This window comes from Anser cygnoides, chromosome 27, assembly GCF_040182565.1.
Source record: "Anser cygnoides isolate HZ-2024a breed goose chromosome 27, Taihu_goose_T2T_genome, whole genome shotgun sequence".
Classification (NCBI taxonomy): Eukaryota; Metazoa; Chordata; class Aves; order Anseriformes; family Anatidae; genus Anser; species Anser cygnoides.
The window spans coordinates 1,892,285-1,910,314 of record NC_089899.1 but is presented as its reverse complement, the minus strand read 5'-3'; the positions used below and the strand labels follow the sequence as shown (position 1 = coordinate 1,910,314).

General features: G+C 66.3%; 4 protein-coding genes across 12 annotated transcripts in view; 2 read left to right on the top strand and 2 right to left on the bottom strand.

Annotated features, from left to right (window-relative positions):
* ELL (elongation factor for RNA polymerase II) overlaps nucleotides 1-7,076 on the bottom strand; it is a 50,387-nt gene extending 43,311 nt beyond the window's left edge. Inside the window, exon 1 of one of the 3 annotated variants that reach the window (XM_066983631.1) lies at nucleotides 6,888-7,076. In XM_066983631.1, the coding sequence (XP_066839732.1) occupies nucleotides 6,888-7,022 (135 nt within the window). In that variant the 5' untranslated portion in view covers nucleotides 7,023-7,076. Of the gene's footprint in view, nucleotides 1-329; nucleotides 363-5,284; nucleotides 5,500-6,887 lie in introns of those variants that run through there. The other 2 variants (XM_013199672.3, XM_048052397.2) reach the window with 2 other exon arrangements.
* Nucleotides 1-18,027, top strand: part of UBA52 (ubiquitin A-52 residue ribosomal protein fusion product 1) — a 147,582-nt gene extending 129,555 nt beyond the window's left edge. The window contains exons 1-5 of one of the 2 annotated variants that reach the window (XM_066983716.1): nucleotides 16,837-16,974; nucleotides 17,179-17,298; nucleotides 17,391-17,477; nucleotides 17,588-17,690; nucleotides 17,875-18,027. In XM_066983716.1, coding sequence (XP_066839817.1) covers nucleotides 17,196-17,298; nucleotides 17,391-17,477; nucleotides 17,588-17,690; nucleotides 17,875-17,968 — 387 coding nt within the window. In that variant the 5' untranslated portion in view covers nucleotides 16,837-16,974; nucleotides 17,179-17,195 and the 3' untranslated portion in view covers nucleotides 17,969-18,027. Of the gene's footprint in view, nucleotides 1-16,836; nucleotides 16,975-17,178; nucleotides 17,299-17,390; nucleotides 17,478-17,587; nucleotides 17,691-17,874 lie in introns of those variants that run through there. The other variant, XM_066983717.1, reaches the window with a different exon arrangement.
* On the bottom strand, nucleotides 8,199-14,319 carry FKBP8 (FKBP prolyl isomerase 8). 3 transcript variants are annotated; one of them, XM_066983713.1, is made up of 9 exons: nucleotides 14,173-14,319; nucleotides 12,987-13,274; nucleotides 12,693-12,862; nucleotides 12,451-12,539; nucleotides 12,098-12,315; nucleotides 11,845-12,017; nucleotides 11,670-11,747; nucleotides 9,438-9,575; nucleotides 8,199-9,034 (listed from the first exon to the last, which is right to left on the bottom strand). In XM_066983713.1, the coding sequence occupies exons 2-9, from the start codon at nucleotides 13,258-13,260 to the stop codon at nucleotides 8,948-8,950; spliced, it is 1,227 nt and encodes a 408-aa protein (XP_066839814.1). In that variant the 5' UTR covers nucleotides 13,261-13,274; nucleotides 14,173-14,319; the 3' UTR covers nucleotides 8,199-8,947. The 3 variants fall into 3 exon arrangements, with proteins under 3 accessions (XP_066839814.1, XP_066839813.1, XP_066839816.1); XM_066983712.1 differs by lacking the exon at nucleotides 14,173-14,319 and adding an exon at nucleotides 13,943-14,056; XM_066983715.1 differs by lacking the exon at nucleotides 14,173-14,319 and adding an exon at nucleotides 13,828-13,908.
* KXD1 (KxDL motif containing 1) lies at nucleotides 14,095-16,200 on the top strand. 4 transcript variants are annotated; one of them, XM_066983721.1, is made up of 5 exons: nucleotides 14,095-14,206; nucleotides 14,701-14,806; nucleotides 14,920-15,072; nucleotides 15,327-15,373; nucleotides 15,741-16,200. In XM_066983721.1, exons 2-5 carry the CDS (start codon nucleotides 14,712-14,714, stop codon nucleotides 15,974-15,976), a joined length of 531 nt encoding a protein of 176 aa, XP_066839822.1. In that variant the 5' UTR covers nucleotides 14,095-14,206; nucleotides 14,701-14,711; the 3' UTR covers nucleotides 15,977-16,200. The 4 variants fall into 4 exon arrangements, with proteins under 4 accessions (XP_066839822.1, XP_066839821.1, XP_066839820.1 ...); XM_066983720.1 differs by having other exon boundaries at nucleotides 14,095-14,212; XM_066983719.1 differs by having other exon boundaries at nucleotides 14,115-14,240.
* Nucleotides 18,028-18,030: the final 3 nt, after the last annotated feature.

Sequence of the window (18,030 nt, the reverse complement as noted above, 5' to 3'; positions counted from 1 at the left end):
CCCTGCCCTATTATCGAAGGGCAGCCTATCGGCTGAACGGCACGGGTCTCCAAATATCCCTGCCAAGCAGCCGAGAGGATGTTTGCACCGACGAAAGCTAAATCCTACAAGGGTTTAGGCGAGGAGCTGCTTTTAGGAAGTTTCAGGGCGCTCACTAATCCCCGTCACGCGTGGATGTAAACCCAAAAAGTCCGTGTCTGCCATCAGACCCGCGGCACAATTCGGAGCGGCCGGCGGAGCCAGCAGCGCAATTCCAGCCTCGCTTGCAGCACCAGGCAGGGATCAGGCTGGGAGCCACCAGAGCCAGCCCTCTCCCCGCGGTGACCTACTTTTCCCGCGGGAGGCATGCCCCGGGCCCGCAGCCGGAGCCTCGGCGGGTGGCTGCAGGTTCCATGCACGGCACGAGGAGGCTACGAAGCAAGGAAAACGTCTTGGTTTGCCCCAAAAGCCTTAGGCTGAGGTCTTCTCTCGGTCCCGAACGGCGAGGGCAGCTCCGGTGCCGCGCAGAGGGTTAACAGCAGGCGGGCTGGCAGGCCGGGGAAGGCTGGAGGTGGGCAGCTCAGCGGAGCCGTGCTCGCGAGCGGTGACCTCCTTTCAAGCGAAGCAAACGCTGGTTTCTTTAAATTAAAAAGGCACTAATCCAATGTAAAGAAAGGAGAGACCGGGCGCGCAGAGCGGTGTTTTTCTAGCCTGCCTTCTCGCTGGAGCGGCGCGCAGCGGGTTGGGTTTTTGGACGGCTGCTCCCCCGCTGCAGCGGCGATGCACGCCGCCAGCCTGCAAGGCAGAGGGGCCATCCTGCTGCCTCTTGTAACAATTCTTAAGGAGAAGAAATAAAAAAAAAGAGTCAAAAGGCGATGCTGGGTTACCACGGTGTGCAAAAGTTGCCTGCTGTACACCGGACGTTTCCAAGCAACACTTGAGCTACTGTAGAAAGCTCTTATCAGCAAATGCAGGCTCCTTTCCTGGCTAATGCACCTAGGCCGAGCCCAGGCACGGCGGACGGAGAAGCCTACTGCCGGTGATGCCTCCTCTGGAGGCGCCCCGTACGAAATGTTAGCACAGTCCCCGTCAGCGGGCGCTTCTTCTCATCCGAATTAAGATAGCTGCAGATAACGGCTCCCCCAGAAACGGCATCAACCTTAATTATTCAGAGACAACTCAAGCTCAGCCTCGGGGGGTTACAGGACGCTGAGCTGAGGACCGCTTGCCCCCGAGCCCAAAGAAGGCAGCACGCTCCCCGGCTGCGTTCACAAACCGAGGGCATTTGGTATGGGATATCCCAGGCTCCCACCACCTCTCCGAAGTCCACCCGAACCCGTGCAGCCACCCCGTCCATTCAGACGCCTCCTCTTGCGCGTTAGCAGCAAAACCCCTAAGTCAGCCAAAACGTGTTCTTCTCCCGCGGATTAGCTGGCACACACGAGCACGAGCGTGACGCATGCAGCCCGTCCCTTCCCACTTCTCCACCACGCACGAACGCCGGGGATTTGGAGACGCTTACAAGTCACAGCCAGAGCCGGGCACAGGCGAATCGCTCAGGAGGTAACGCGGAGCAAGCTACCGAGACCCCAAAACGCTTTCCCAAATCAACCGCACCAGCAAGAGGCCCTCGTGCTGTCCCCACGGAGCCGGCACCGTGCGAGCGAGATCTTTCAACGGCCTCCGAGCTCTGCCAAGTGGTGCTAGGACAAAACCCAACTGGACAGGCCAGAGAGATTCAGAAGCATGATGCCGTAGGATTGCCCACTGCGGCCCCACCGGCCCCGAAAGGGCACTGCGCAGTGGGCTGACTGCTCCCTGCGGGCACCTGACATGTATTTTGTCTGACCTGCTTCAGAACTTAAAAAAATGATGAATTTCTCCCTTCGGTGCTGTCCGAGTTCAGTACGAAACCAAGCACGGAGCGAGCAGACCAGGAGCACAGGTTTGGCCTTGCAATCACCGGGATCCAGCTGCTGGATCCATTGACACGAGCGCCAGAACACTCCTTAAAAATATAAAAATCTAAGGGGTTAACCTTCAAGTCCGCTTTCCCCAGAGCTGTTAGAGAGCAACAAGTTATTAAAGGCCAAACTCGACCCCTCCGATTAATCGCGCCCTCTCAGGGCAGACGATCTGCTGATAAAAAGCAGATCCCGTTTATAAAAAAGCACCCTCAGTCGCAGGGATTCTGTCACAAACTTTCTATTTTCCCCTGGCAGGGCACCAATTAGACCTACTTCTGTAGTCTGCTACCACCAGAACAAAAAAAAAAAAAAAGGCATAATGGGTTTATAATTTGCCACCGAATCCCATAGCAACTGTACGTCACGTTGGATGTAAATTACAGGCAGTTCTTCCCCATGCAATTTGAAAACTATAGAGACGAATCTCTAATTTCGGCGGATCTAAATGCTATATGGTCGAGGGAAAAAAGCTACCCTAAATGGCTGGAAGGGAACTGCCCCGGGCCAAAGCGTTCCTCGCGCACAACGTCAAACGTTTCTTTGTCCCCTGCCTTCCGAGGGGAGGTGCCGCGGCCGGGGCAGCGCAGGAAGGTGCCGCGGGAGCGCGGCGCGTTCTGCATATCCTGTCCCGTTCGTGCTGATGGCGAGGAGCCGTACGTGTACGACGAGCTTCCTCCCCGGGCAGCCTCCCCTGGGCTGATTCATCGAGTCGTGTCACCGGCTCATGTTCCCGATGTCGTAACAGCTTCAATTCTGACGGACTACGGCATCGGCAAATTAATAGGGCAGGAAAAAACAGGTTACAGGAAAAGGGGAGCGATGCAAAGAGCCTGCGGATAATTCAATGAAGCCCGATTCAAAAGCCATCTTGTTCTTCTCCTCCTGACACCCGCAAGCGGCGTTCAGCTCCCGAGCCGGCTCGAAGAGGCACGCGTTGCCCGGCGGACCCCGCAGCGACAGCGGGAGCCTGCATTTTCCCTTCGGTGCTTGACACGCGGCGAGGCGAAGGCACCCGCAGCGATCTGCTTGGAAAGCAAAGGCTGGAAATGCCCTCGCAAAACCCGGCGGCTTCCAGGGGTCTGCTCGACCCCCAGGCTTTGCGGGAGAACTTCTGCCGGATTAAGGCGCGGGGAAGGCGACTCGGAAGCCGCGCTCGCCAGACCACGGCTCCAAAATTCGCTTTAGGAGAGCCCGGGGGCAGCGTGCTTGGGTTATCTCCGCCTGGCCCCCGATAAATATTTGTGCACCTGCCAAAGTTCACCGCTGAACCAACCGGTGGCTGCGGTCCGAAACGTTTCGCGTAGCAGGGGCAGGGAGGAGTTAGCACGGGAGCACCGCTCGGCTGCTCCCGCATCACGCTGACCACGGCGGGGATGCCAGAGCCCCCCCCCCGCACCCTCCCAAAAATAGGAGTCTGTTCCCCAAAATCAGGCATCCGTAGGGGCTGCCCAGCCCCGCGCAGCCTCACACAGCTACAAACAAAAGAGAAAGGTGCGCGGCCGCCGTCGCGTCATTTCTTATCAAAAGCCATCGTGCAGGCTCACGCTAGCTCTGCTCCTTAAACCACGCCACCCGTTTTTTTAGATAAATAAGCCAAAGTCGGGAAATTCCCGGGTAAGGGTTCCGGGAACGGGCGAGACCTTTCCACGCCAGCAGCACCTGCCCTACAGCCAGGCCCGCCGCGTAACTTCACCCGCGGAGCGCTTGATTCCCCGTACCGGGGACCCCAGGATGCTGCTAAATGGTGGGAAAGGAGGAAAAGGGGAAAAACGAGGCAGAGGCACGAGGGGTTCCCGGGCCCCTCGCCCCACGCCACGAGAGCTGGGGGCAAACCGACGGGGACGGGAGGGATTTGCGCCTCCGTTTTTGGGTGGAGGAGTCGGGAAGCCTCGACGCAGCCCACAGGGATGCAGAAAAGGGAAGGGAACGGCGGAGCGCGTTCCTTGGGGAGCCAGGAGCTGCTTCGGGCCAAGGGACGGGACCGGCGCCCACCGGGGCGGCTTCCCGGCGCTCGGCCCGCAGCAGGCAGCGCTCGGTTTCACAACCGCGGGGAAGCGGTTTCAGAAGGCTGCAAGTTTCACAAGGAGCAGATGGGTGACCTCCTGCAGGGTCCCTGAAGAAACCCTACGGTATTTTTGCTACGAGATGACATTTTTTTTTTTTCGGGTACCCTGCTCTCACTGGAAAAAGGCCTTCCACAGAGCACAAGGAGCACACACCCCCACGATCTGGGCCGCCCCAGCAGCAGCCCCACGCTCTCCGAACACCCTCCTCAAACACCGGGCACCGCTACACCAAAATCCGCCGGTTTTTCCTCGCTGGGACACGGACGGTTTGGCAGGGACCCGAGCGGGAGAGACTCAGGAGGACAAATTTTGCTCCCCCGCTGCCCGCTCAGCCCCACCCCGAGCGCTCCGGCACAAGGGACACTAAAACCAAGTGGCAGCTCGCCCGGCCGGGCGAGCGTTTTTTGGATTGTGTAACCCCACGACATTATTATTAGACCAGGAACCAACTCAAGCAAGCGACCGAAGACGTTCCCCCGGCTGTTGCGGCCGCCGGACAGACAGCGCCGGGCCGCAGGGATCGCGCCAACGCCACGCGTGGACCGGAGGCGACGCCAAGCCCAGCGCTGGGTCCCGCGCCGTTACACCGCGCCGCCGTCACTCACGCCACCTCCAAAACCAAAGCGAGGAGAAGCCTCGGAGAGTTTTTGTGGTTTTTCCCCCCCCCCCATTTACCTACTGCAGAGCAAAAGCTAAACCGGAGCCCGTGAAGGTCCTCGGCGGCGCAGGGACGTCGGACGGGCCGGAGGAAACTGTTTATAGAAGAAAGGCAGAAGGAGCGCGTGTGTTTAACAGCCCACTAATTGCGGCGTTACTCGCTGCCCAAACGAGCCAGCTCTCCTGCCCTCATCCGCTCCTGCCCAGTTAATCACCAGCAGCCTCCGACGACTCCCCTTTCGGGTGGCGGGGAAGGAAGCAAAGTTCATTAGCGGCCGCCGTCGGCCACCGAACGAGCCCGAGACCGGACTTCGTTTAGAAAATAAAACACCACTCTTCACGCGCGACACGGACCCGGAATAGCTTCCCAAAATATTTAACGCAGCTGCCCGGAGCCTTCCTACTCTCCCTCCCCCAAAAGAAAAGGCTCCCCCCTCACGCATACGCCGCATTTCTCCGGATTTTTTTTCGTCGTTAATTTTCATTTTTCAGGAAAAAAAAAAAAAAAAGCTAACAACCCAGACCGTCCGAGTCACTTTTATCGCTCCTGAAGTCTCGTAAGGCCGATAAACACTCATTAAAATATAAGTTGATAAAGCCTGGAACAGCAATTACCTTCGTCCTCATGCCGAGATTGCCCAATTCAGCGCTGTGATGTAACCAACACCCGAAATTAAAAATAGTGTTGTGACAACATATGGTTTATCCTACAGAAGCTGGCAGGCAGGACGCTCCTAATGACAAACGGGTTGGGTTCCCAGCTTCCCCCGGCAAGGTGAAGGGACGGCTACAGCCACGCTCCTCGCGGGATCGGAGGAGAAAAAGGGGAGGTAAAAAAAAAAAAAAAAAAAAAAGGCACAAAAAACCCCGCACCGAAAAGCACAGCTTTCTAATCCCCCCCCCCCGCTCCATCGCGGCGACAGATGCCGAGCGTTTCCATTATTCTTTATTTACGTGACTAATAAGCTCTCTGGCCGCGTTTCAGGGAAATATCTCGGAAGAGACAATCTGGAAATTTCAAAATATGGCCCCAGCCCCGAGCCGCCCCCCCCCCAGAGCGCCGCACCGGGCTGAAGGGGGGGGGGGTGACAGCAAGACGGAGGGGGGGGGGGTGACAGGGAGGTGGGGACCCCCCCGAGAGGGACACCAGCACCGGGTGCCCCCCCCCCAGCCTCTGGGGGGGGCTGAGGCCGGGTTCTGGTAACCCCCAGCACAGCCCCGGGGGGGGGCACAGCCCCGCACACCCTTACCGGTGTCACGTACCGGGGGGGGGGGTTCCACGGTCACTGAGGAGAGGGGACGATGAGAGCCCCCCCTCACCGGCAGCCCCTCGGTCGTTTACTGGGGGTGGCACCGAGACGTGTGGTGTCGTCCCCCCCCCCCCCAAGTCACGTCCGGGGGGGGGGGGGGGTATGGCCCAGTTCCACCCAGTGGGGGGGCCACACACCAACACCCCCCAGTCCCCAACAAGGGCTCACTGGGGGGGGCACGACACCCCCTAACACTCACCTATGGGGGGGGGGCACACCGACACCCCTCAAACACCAACCGGGGCGGGGGGGGGGGACAGGAACAGGGGTGGCCACCCCCAAGGCCATCAGGGCATAATGGGGGGGGGGCAGCAAGCCCCCCCACCCACCCTCAGGCCCCTAACACTGGGATCGCCCCCCCCCATCTCCCCCAATAAATGGGGAGGGGGCGGGTTCCCCCAGCTGCCCATCCTCTGACAGAGGACTGGGGGGGCCAGGACCCCCCCCCCCCACGTCCCCCAGAAGCGGGGGGGCCGCGTCCCCCCCCATCTCCTCACACAGAACCGGGGGGGGGGGGGCAAGACCCCCATCTCCACCTCCCCATCCCCTCAGATAGACCCGGGGGGGGGGGGCAGGGAGCCGAGACACCCCCAAAAACCTCCCCCACCCCTCCCCACCCCCGGGGATCCCGGGCCCCCCCCCCCAAAATCTCCTCATCCTCCCCCCAAAGAGGGGAGGGGGGGGCCTCACACCACGGGGGGGGGGGAGGGGAACCGCCCCCCCCTCACCCCACAACGAAAGGCCCAGCCCCCACCCCCGTGCGGAAGAAGAAGAGGAGGCTGAAGGAGCCCCCCCCAGCCCCAACCCCACAGAGCCGCGGCCTCGTGGCGGAGCCTTCCTCCTCCTCCTCCTCTCCCTCACGGGGTGCCCCCCCCCCCACGCCCCCCGTTACCCCCCCCAGGCCTTACCTTACAGGCCTGGTAGCTCTCGAAGGCGCGCAGGGCGCTCTCCGTGAGCTTGACGTGGAAGACGGAGACGCGGGTGCCGCGGCCGAGGCGGCCGCAGGACAGCCCGTACCCGCGCTCCGCCTGCAGCGCCGCCATCTTGGGACCGTCTCTCCCCCTCCGCGCCCGGGCCGCCGGGGCCTCCCGCCGCCACCCCCCCCCCGCCTCCTCCGCTCCCCCCCCTCCCCTCGGCCACGCCCCCCTCATGAATTATTCATCGCGCCGCCGCTGGCCCCGCCCATACGGCGACGGGGCGGAGGGGGGAGGGAGCTTGTTGCTGGGGCGAGGAGGTGGGCGGCGCGCGCTCTCATTGGTCGGGAGCCGCCGGATGGTGAGCGTGATTGGGTGAGCGGGGGGGGGGAAAAGAGGGGGGAGGCGGGGAGATGCAAATGAGGGGGCCGCGGGGCATGCTGGGGGGGGTGGTTTGGGGTGGTTGGAGGGGGCTGGGGGGGAGAGGGGGCGCCGGGGGGCGGCGGGGGTGGGGGGGGGCGGTGGGGGGGGACCCCGCTGCTGCCCGGCGTCGCCCCCCCCGGTGCGGCCTGGGGGGGCCGGGCCTGAGGGCCGCGGGGCTGCCCGTAGGGCACGGGGAGCGGGTACAGGGCTCGGGCTCCGGGCCCAGGGGGGGGGCCGGGCAGGGACGGGGCCTGGCCTGGGGGTGGGGGACACGACCTCCCATGAGGGACTGGGCCTCCTCCCAGGGGATAGGGCCTACCCCAAGGGACAGGGCCTCTGCTCAAGGGGGCAGGGGACACGGCCTTCCCCGAAGGGACAAGGAACGTGGCCTCCCTTGCGAGGGAGGGGACACAGCCTCTCTCAGGGGACACGGCCTCCCCTCAAAGGCCAGGGGCCTCCCCAAAGGACAAGGGACACGGCCTCCCCCCAGGGGACAGGAGCTCCCCCTCCAGGGGCAGGCGACGCAGCTTCTCCCCAAGGAACAAAGCCTCCCCCCAAGGGTCAGGGGACTGGGCCTCCCCCCAAGGGACAGGGACGCTCCCCCCAAGGGACATGACTTCTCCTCCAGGGGCAGGGGACACAGCCTGCCCCCCAAGGAACAGGGGACGCAGCCTCCCCCCGTGGGGCAGCGTGCACACACCGAGGTGGCCCCGTGGGGTTTCCATGCTGACCACAAACCCGCTGCCCTCGCCAAGCCCCCCCCCCCCCAACAATGCAAACCCCACAGCCCCGTCCTCCCCCCCCGACACCCCCCCCACCCCCCCCCCGAAATCCCCTCTGCGCCCCCGTCCCCAGCCCGTGCTGGGAAGGAGGAGGCCCGGCTGTGCACGAGTTGTCCTTTATTGGGAGTTCACAGTCGGTTCGGGGGGGGGCAGCGCGTTCGACCCCTGCGAGCGGAGCTGGAACCGGGGCTGCGGGCCCCGAGGAGTTGGGGCCCAGGGCTGGAGAGAGCTGCGGGGCAAAAGGGGGGGACCCCCGCCGGCTCCGGCCCTACGAGACCGGCCGGGACGCGAGGTCTCCGGCGCTTCCCTCTCGTGTCCTTGGTGCCCCGGGATTCTTTGGCTTCCTTCGGGCACTGCACGCTCTGGGGAAGTGCCGAGGGGGGGGGAGCAGGAGGGCAGAGCTGGGGCAGCCCCCCGGTACGGGGTGTGGGGGGGAAAATCTCATTGCACGTGCCCCGGGCACGTCCCCACCTTATCCCTTCGTGCGACATCCTTCAGCAGCCTCTTCCCTGCCCCGCGCCCGAAGCGCGGCAGTGCCGGGGCTCGCTGCGTCCTCCCCGGGTGGCTCTGCGGGGGCCGGTCAGGGCGCGGGGAGCCGCCGGAGCCGTGGGGCCGCGGGGTCTCCGCTCCGCCTGCGGCTCCCATCCCCGTAGGAAGGCTACAGGGGTGCTGGGTGACGCTCGGGATGAGATTTGGGGGAAAAAAAACGTGGCACCTCCGGCCGGGGGGAGCAGCCGGACTGCAAGCCCACGGGGCAGGGGGGGCGCGGCGCAACCCCGCGGACCCCCACCCTGCACCCAGGCAAGGAGCGAGGCACGCAGCAGCGCCGGGGCCTCCCCGCCGCCGTCCTCAGTTCCTCGCCACGATGACCACGGACAGGGCCACGCCGCCGAGCGCGATGGCTGTCGCACCGAAGAGCCACTTCCAGGGGATGGACTGCGGGGAGGATGGCGGCGCTGGCATCGGGGCCACGGGGCCATCGGGCCTCGCGTGCTCCCGCCCCACGCAGCCCAGACAACGCGGCCCCAAAAAGGCCCGAGAGCTGCGTCAGCTCTGCCCGGCGCATCCGAGGGGACGGCGCGTGCCCGGCTCACAGCGCTTTCCACCCGGGCGGCCAGCGGGCTCCCGAAACGCGGCGGCGGCTGGGAGCAAAGTCCAGAGCCTCCGGCTGGCAGCGCCGCCGCCGCCATCAGCGTTTTCCTGGCACGGCTGGCGACGTGCCGGCCCCCGGCTCACAGCAGCAGCCCCCAAACCCGTTCCCTGGGTTCCCCACACCCCTGGGTGGCCCCAAGGCTCTGCTCCCCCCCCCTTGGGTACACCGGCACCGGCCCTTACTTACCCAGGGCAGCTTGTCTTTGCACTTGACCGGGGCGCCGCCGGCGCTGGGATTGCCGAGCATCTTCCTGTACATCTCCGTCTCCACCGTCTTCTGGTCCGCGTGCTTCTTCACCAGCTTGGAGAGCTCGGCGTGGATGGTCTGGGTTGGGGAGGAGAGCGCAGCACGGAGGGGATCAGCGCCGTGGGGCCGGGATTGCAGCGTGGGCAGCGGGTGCCAGCGGCCCCCGCCGCGCAGCAGCTCCGTGGGCCCCCGATGGCCTGATCCTGCCCTGTCCCCCTGCGCTGAGCTGCGCCGGCTGCCACCAGTGGCGGCACCCTGCCTGCTCGGGTCCTTCAGCACCTTCACCGCCCACCCAGAGCCAGGTTCGGGGGCTGGAAATTCCCCTTTTCCTCCCCAAACCTGCGGCAGCTCGCAGCGCGTCCCCGTGCCTCACGGCCGCCGAGGCCGCCCCTCGCCGGCAGCCCGTTCCCGGCGTCTGGCAGCAGCGAGCGGAGCCCAGGGCTGACGGCAGGCGGCAGGAAAAGGATTTTCTCCTTTAACCGAGACGGAAAAGTTTCTGCCTCGGGGACAGAGGAGCCAGAGCTCTCCCACGTTTCTGTCTGGAAGCAGGCTGGGAACACGGCCTTAAACCCGGGCTGGGCCGAAGCCGGATCGGGGCAAAACTCAGGAGCGTGCTGGCGCCTGCCCGGCCGTGCCGAGCGGCGGCGGTGGCTGGGCTCGGAGGTGGCTCTGCAGACAAACCCGCACCCCGCGCAGGGCTCAGCACCACCAGCAGAACCTGCACGGCACCGCTCGCGCCGCCGCACGACACCCGGCGTCCGACGGCTCCGGGTCCTGCTCCCGGCGGCGTCAGGGGGACCGAGGCCGGCCCCGAGCCCGCGGTGGCAGGGAGGACGCGGCGGTGGCTCCGGCGCCACGGCCGTGCTGTGCCCTCTGCTGGGGACACGGCGCTCCGGGCGGCTCCGACGCCTCCCTGAAACGCCGGGGCCAGCCCAGGGCCTCGCCAAAGCACCCGGGCACCGCCGGAGCTCGGTGGGTTCGGTGCATGAGCGCGGGAGCAGCGTCAGCACCTCCTCCGGGAACGGGCGTCCCCGAGGGGTTGGGAGCGCTGAGGTCTGTGCCGGCTACGAGGGTTTTTTTTAAACCAGGTTTTCTCATCCGAGGGGCAGGCGGAGCTGAGCGCTTCTCGAGGCTGTTTTCGCCACCGGTTGCCGTACCCGTGACTCGGTGGCGCGTTTAACGCCGCTGCCTGGAGCTGCTGCCTCCCCGGGAACCCCGGCGGCCGGCTGGGGAGGCCAAGCAATTTGCTGCGCTCGTGGTTTCGCCGGTAAGGTCACCGCCGGGCAGTTTGGTTTTTTTGCCCCTTTTTCAAGAAAAAGCTTCACCCGAACGGGCCGGGGAGCTGCAGCCCTGCCAGCGGCGATGACACAGGGGACACATGGGGGGAGCATCCCTCACCTCTGCGAGCCCAGCGCCACTCGCTCGCCTCTCCCAGGCTGCCCACCCCGCCCTCACCTCTACGGGGCTGTCCGAGACCCCGCTCACCCCACCCCACGAGGGCTCTCAGACCACGAGACCCCGGGCGCCGCGAGGCCACCGAGCGCCCCCTCCTCCCCGCGACCTCCATGCAGCGGGGGAAAAACTCGAGGAAGAGGCGGAAAAAAACCCAGAGAGCCGAGGCGAGAGCGCAGCCCCCCGCCGCGGGCAGCACCTCCCCAGCCGCTCCCAGCCCCGCTCCTGTTGGGGCCGCTTCCTGACGCTGGCACGGCCTCTGATTTCCCCGAGGCTCCAGCCGTGCAGCTGATCATTAACCGGCAGGAAATTCCTGACCCACAGATCGCCCTGGCCTGCACTCCGGACTGAGGTCTGGGGCTTTTTTTTTTTTTTTTTTTGGGACCGCCCCAGTGAATCACGCTCGGGGCTGCTGAGCGAGCTGGCAGGGACCCGGCGCTGCCTCCCGCCCCGCGGCAACGGCACAAGCCGGCGGGGAAGCCAGGCCACGCGGGGCTGGCAGAGCGCTCTGCTGACACCCGGAGCAAAGGGCAACGAGGAGCCTCGCGACGCCGAGATAAGGTGCCCACCGGCTCGGCACCGGGCGCTGGCGCGTGGGGCGTCACCCCACAGCCACCCCGGCCCCGCTCAGAGGGCGGCTGGTGACACTTGTGGGGTCTCAGCCCGGCGCAGGGGACCCCGGCCGGGAGGACAGAGTGCTGGGGACACCCAGCAGCTTACCTTGTTTGAAGGCTCCAGCTTCAGAGCTGCTTTTAGGATGGGGATGGCCTCTCTGTACTCGCCCTGCTGGGCCAGGACCTGGAAAAACGAGGCAGGGATTGAGCGGGGCGGCTCAGGCGCGTCCCTTGTCCCAAAGGAGGGACGGCAGCACCTCGCCTTGCCTTTAGCACCTCACCTTGCCTTTTCGGAACAGCGCCTTGATGTTCCCCGGCTGGTGCTCCAGCACGAGGTTACAGGACTTGAGGGCTGCCTCGTAGTGGTCCAGTTTGAGCTGCGAGGCTGCCAGGTTGTTGAGGCATTTCACCTTCACGTCCAGCAGCTCAGCCTCCTCGTCCGGGCTGAAATCAACTGCGGAGACCCCGGAGGTTGGGCTGCGGCGGGGGGGGGAGGCGGCGCCGGCAGCCCCCGCCCGCGGCGGCCGCGGATACCTTTGGAGCTGGAGCCGATGACCTTGAGCGCGATGTCGTAGGAGTTGATGGCCAGCACGTAGTCTGCCTGCTGGTAGTAGAAGTTGCCGCGCTCCCGCTTGCGGTTGGCCAGCCCTACCTTCTCCTTCCCGCTCAGCAGCTCCAGGTCGGGGCCGTCCCGAGCCTCCAGCAGCTCCACCTCCAGCGTGAGGGCGGCGTTGGGTGGGATGTCCGGGCTCCTGCGTGCGGGAGGCCACGAAGACGCGCTCGGCCCTGCCTGACCGCACCGCTCCCAGGGGAAATCGGAGCCCCGGGGGCTGTCACAGCGCTTTTCGGGGGGCCGCCCTGCCCCGGTCCGTGCCCTCCCCGCTCACCTGCCATGCGAGCCGTAGCAGTACTTGGCGTCCGACACGATCAAGGCCGTTTCTCCCACCTCCAGCAGCTGCACGCAGAGGTCCAGAGCCTGCAGGGGGGGGGGGGAAACATCGCGGAAAGACGCTCGCAGCAGCGCCGCTCCTGATCCTCCCGGACACGGTGCCAGCCCCCGCATTCCCCCCCCACCCCCCCGCCCCGCGGCGAGCTCGCACGCACCAGGGCCGCCTTCTCCCAGCCCCACCTGCAAGACGTCGCAGTCCCCCAGGGTGAAGGCGAGCCCGGGGTCCTCCTCCACCACGCTGCCGTCCTCCAGCGCGGCCCGCAGGCGGACGGTCACCTCCTGGCCCTTGCGGGGGCGGCTCTCCGCCCCCCGGCCCGGCACCAGCGTCTTCTTCTTGAGCAAGCCGTTCCCTGCGCCGGGAGAAACCGGAGGCGTTTCGGGGCCGGGAGGGGAAGGGCAAAAAGCCCTCGCCCACCTCTGCGGTGAGCGCCACACCTCCCCCCCCCCGGTGCTCGCCGCCCTCCTGCCGCTTACCCAAGACGTCCAGCCATTCCTGGGGGGCTTCAGGAGCCTCCCCCGGGTCTTGCTCCGGGCACCGGGCGTCCTCCGGCGGCTCCCGCACCCGCCCCACGTCCTCCAGCGGCGGCAGCTCGCTCAGGTCGTCCTCGTCCTCCTCCAGCACCTCGAAGTCCTCCGTGCTGTCCGGCGGAGTGGGACTCAGGCCCGGTTCCGGGCAGGACGGGGCCGTGCCGGTGTCCACCACCGGGGCCGGGGAGCCGGCGCTCGCCTCCTCCCCGCTGGAAGCCATGGCGGCCGAGCGACCTGCGGGGGGGGGGTGGTTCGGCGGTTACCGGGAGGGGTGGGGGAGGAGGCAGCCGCCGGCCGTCCCGCAGTGCACACGGAGCCGAGAGCACCGCGGCCCGGCGCCGTTCAGAGCCGGGGCCTCCCGGTGGGGGGTGATAGGGCCGGGCCGGGCTGTGGGGGGGGGGGTACCGGAGGTGTCCCGGTTCGGGACGCGGTCGCCTGGCCCCAGACCCGGTCCCTGGTCCCCGTCCCCGACCCCCGTCCTGTCCCCGGTACCTTGTGCCCAAGCCCCCGGTCCCCGGTCCCCGTCCCTGACCCTGACCCCGGTCCCGAGTCCGGTCCCCGACCCGGTCCCCGACCCCTGTCCTGTCCCCGGTCCCCGGTCCCCCCAGTCCCCGGCTCCAGCCCCGGTCCCCAGCCCCCGGCCCTGACCCTGACCCCGGTCCCGTCCCTGATCCCCAGTCCCCGGCTCCAGCCCCGGCCCCCGGCCCCCGGTCCCGATCTCCGGTCACCGGCTCCGGTCCCCGGTCCCCGACCCCTGTCCTGTTCCCGGTCCCTCCCTGGCCCTGACCCCGGCCCCGGTCACCGGCTCCGGCCTCGACCCCGGTCCCCGCTCTCCCCCCGCCCCCACGTGTTCCCCCCCCCCCCTCCCGCCCCCGGGGCGCGCGCTGCGGCCCCCACGTCACCGTCGCGCGCCGCCGGGACTCCCCCTAGCAACGGCCGCCGCCGCGCGCCCCCCGCCGCTCCCACCCGCCCCGCCCCTCCGGCCCCGCCCCCGCGCTCCCATTGGCCCGCCGCCGCCCGCCCCGTTCACGCCATTGGGTGGCGCGAACGCCCGTCAGCGGCGCGGGGGCGGGGAGGGCGCTGCCTTAAAGGGGCCGCAGCGCAGCTCCAGGTCCCCCTGGGGGGGGCTCACCGGGACGCCGCCGCCGCCGCCGCTCCAAGCCCTGGTACCGGTGCGCGCTCGGTGCCTCCGCGGGCGGGGTGAGGAGGGCGCCGCCGAGGGTTCCCCGCGCCCCTCAGCCCCTGCAGGGCTGGGCCATGGCCCGGGTGGAACCCGGGGATCCGCGCCCGTGGGGTCCGGTACCGGGATCCGGTACCGGGAAGGGGGGGGGGGGGTGGCGTCACTTCCGGCCCTGCGCCGTGACGCGCGCGCACGGCGCCGCCGCGGGGTCGCGCTCGACGTGACCCCGCAACCCGGAAGCGAGGCGCGGCCGCCGCCGGTGCCGCTCCGGTGACGTGAAGGGGAGCGGGGGGGGGGGGGCTCCGGTACCGGGCACGGCGGGGGCGGGGCTGCAGGGGGGCGGTCCCGGTGCCCGGTCCCTGATCCCCGGTCCCAGTCCCAGTCCCGGTACGGGTCCTGATCCCAGTCCCGGTGCCGGTCCCGGTGCGGGTCCCGATCACGATCCCGGTCCCGGTGCCGCTGAGCTCCGCGGTCCCGCAGGCGGCGCCGCGATGGAGCCCACGGCCTCCCGGGTGTTCTGCGGGCGGGTGCTGGGCATGGTGAACGCCGAGGACGTGAACGCCATCATCCTGGCCCAGAAGAACATGTGAGTACCGGGGGGGGGCGGGGGACGGGGACCCCCTCCCGGTGGCTCCCGGTGGCTCCCGGTGGTCCCGTGGACCCGTGGGGGCCTCCCGCCACCCGCCTCTCCCCGCACAGGCTGGACCGGTTCGAGAAGACCAACGAGATGCTGCTCAACTTCAACAACCTGTCGAGCCTGCGCATGCAGCAGATGAGCGAGCGCTTCGCGCACCACACCAGGACGCTGGTGGAGATGAAGAAGGACCTGGACAGCATCTTCCGCAGGATCCGGTAGGCACGGGCGGCACCGGGACCCCCATCCCGGCCCCCCCACCGGCAGCCCGGTAATCGTGGGTCACAAGGGGATCCAGCGCGGGTGGCGTCGCGGCGTGGTGGGGCTGTGCCCCAGAGCGGGGGGCTCGGGGGAGTGGAAATAATAAAGGGGAGCTGGGGGGGACTCGAACGGGGGAATAATTTGTAAGGTTTGGGGGGGAGTAATCCGTAAGGCTCGGTGTGAACTCGGCTCTCTCCTCCTCCTCCTGCAGGACGCTGAAAGGGAAGCTGGCCAAGCAGTACCCGGAGGCTTTCAGCAGTGAGTGGGCGCTTCTGCCGTGCTTCCCCTCGGCTCTGTGCCCCCCCTGAGGGATCCCTCTGCTGGGAACGTGTGGGGCCGGCTGGGGAAACTGGGGCCGACCCACAGAGCTGACGAGACCGGCAGGCCTGTGCCAGCGCCCGGCTGCTGCATTGAGAGTGCGCGGAGCTGCTTTGTAACGTTGTGCGTCATTGTAAGAAGTCCCAAAGCCATAAAGGGCTGCCAGTTTAAGTGGTATCGCTTTCCCTTTGACTGCTGGCAAAACGTTGAATTAAAAAGGGGGAAATTCTCCGCAGGAGCACCTCTTGAATCTGTCTTTTGCAGGTGGCTCAGGCGGCCCAGCTAACGCCTGCACCTTCCCTTTCAGACATCCACGAATCTCCCATTCTGGAAGACGACGACGACTTTGACCCCGTTCCCAAAAGCACCACGACCACCATCGCTACCTCGGAGCAGAGCACGGAGTCCTGCGACACCAGCCCCGACATCATCTCCCCCACCATGAGCCAGGAGTTCGAGGATCTATCGCAAGGCCACTACGATTTCCCGGCCGTGAACGGACAGAGTCTAACAGACGAGGACACTGCCAACGGCCTGGACTAGGCGCACGGCCCCGCCGGGGCCCCCAAGAACTATCTCGTATTTATATTCGCGTGTTCCTTTGGGCGTTTATTTCGGGAAGAGGGAAGCGATGGCCGAGCGAAGAAGCTCGGGAGGACGGATCCCCTCCTGACGGATCCCCTTCTGCCTCTAGACCGCCGCTGTAGCATAAACCCCACGACTTGATACGGGCAAATCAGTAAAAAAAAAAAAAGGGTTTAAACACCTCCCGCCCCTTCTCATTTGCTTCTCAATTGCGAGCGGCGGCCCGCTGCCTTCGGTTTGCACAGAAGAGCCAGTCTGGGACCTGTTTTTATTTATTTATTTACCTATTTCGCTATTTGTTTATTTCTTATTTATTTAAGGAACTTAAACAAAATTTTAGGCCCTCCCCCAGGAGGAGCCCCCGGTGCAGCTGCCTCTGGGACCTGCTTTTATTTATTTATATTTATTTATTTTTATTTATTTTTATTTATTTATTTAATTTTATTTATTCTTTTTATTTATTTACGGAACTTAAACAAAAAGTTTAGCCTCCCCCCACAGGAGGAGCCCCTGGTGCAGCAGCCCCTGGGAGGAGCTTTTATTCATTTATTTACTTATTTCTATTTCTTTTCATTTATTTATTTATTTAAGGAACTTAAACAAAATGTTTAGGCTCCCCCCGCAGCAGGAGCCCCCGGTGTGGCCGCCCCTCGGCTCCCAGCCGTGCCCGGGGCTGCTGCTCCGGGGGCTGCCGCTGCCCCCGTGGCTCTTGGCGCTGCAGGAGGGCGGCGAGGGGCCGGGGCCGGGCCGGGGCCGGGCCGGGGGGGGCCGGGGCCGTGCTCGGGGACCGGACCCAAAGAACCGGAGCCGGGCCCGAGCCCGGGCCGTGGCCGCCGTGAGGCGCCTCCGCACTGCGCCTGCGCGCACGGCGAACGGGGGGGGGGCGCCGCCGGTTGTGACGTACGACGGGCGGCTTCCGGTTCCGGTCTCTCTCTTCTCGGCGGCGAGGCGGCGCGGTGCGGGCGGGCCGCGGGGCCTGGGGGGGGGAGGGGGCGGCGGGCACCGGGGGTCGGGGACGGGCTCCGAGGGACGGGGATGGGGCCCGGGGGCGGGTCCTGAGGGCCATGGGCTGGGTGCCGGGGGCTGGGCACCGGGACCGGTACCGGGGGCTGGGCCGCGGCCTGCGGCGGTGACGCGGCTCCTTCTTCCCCCCCTCCCAGACGCAACCGGTGCCAAGATGCAGATCTTCGTGAAGACGCTGACGGGCAAAACCATCACCCTGGAGGTGGAGCCCAATGACACCATCGAGAACGTGAAGGCCAAGATCCAGGACAAGGAAGGTACCGGCGGCACCCGGCCCTGCCCCCCCCCCCCCCCCCCGTTACCCCCCCCCGCCCCGGTACCCGGTGCTAACGGCTCCCCCCCCCCGCAGGGATCCCCCCCGACCAGCAGCGGCTGATCTTCGCGGGCAAGCAGCTGGAGGACGGCCGCACGCTCGCCGACTACAACATCCAGAAAGGTGGCGGTGCCGAGAGAGCCCTGTGCCCACGGATTCGGGCCCCCCCGGGGGCTCCGGGTGGTCCCCAGCGGCCCCCCCCCGGTGCCCGCTGACGTTTGTCTTGCTTTCAGAGTCCACCCTGCACCTGGTGCTGCGCCTGCGCGGGGGCATCATCGAGCCCTCCCTCCGGCAGCTCGCCCAGAAGTACAACTGTGACAAGATGATCTGCCGCAAGTACGGCCCCGCCACCCGCATCCAGCCCCCGTCGTAACCCCCCCGCCTCACCCGGGGGTCTCCCCGCACGGGGTTTTACTCCTTGTCCCACACGGGACCTCACTCCTTTCCCTAAAAATGGGCTGGAAACCAATTTCTTTTCTCTCCTGCGGCCCTTGCTGACGTTTCCCTCCTCCCTTTCCAGGTGCTACGCTCGCCTCCATCCCCGTGCTGTCAACTGCCGCAAGAAGAAGTGCGGCCACACCAACAACCTGCGCCCCAAGAAGAAGGTCAAGTAGAGGCCCCGGAGCTCTGCCCCGCGGGGCCGCGGCAACTCAATAAAATATCTGAGCGTTCACAC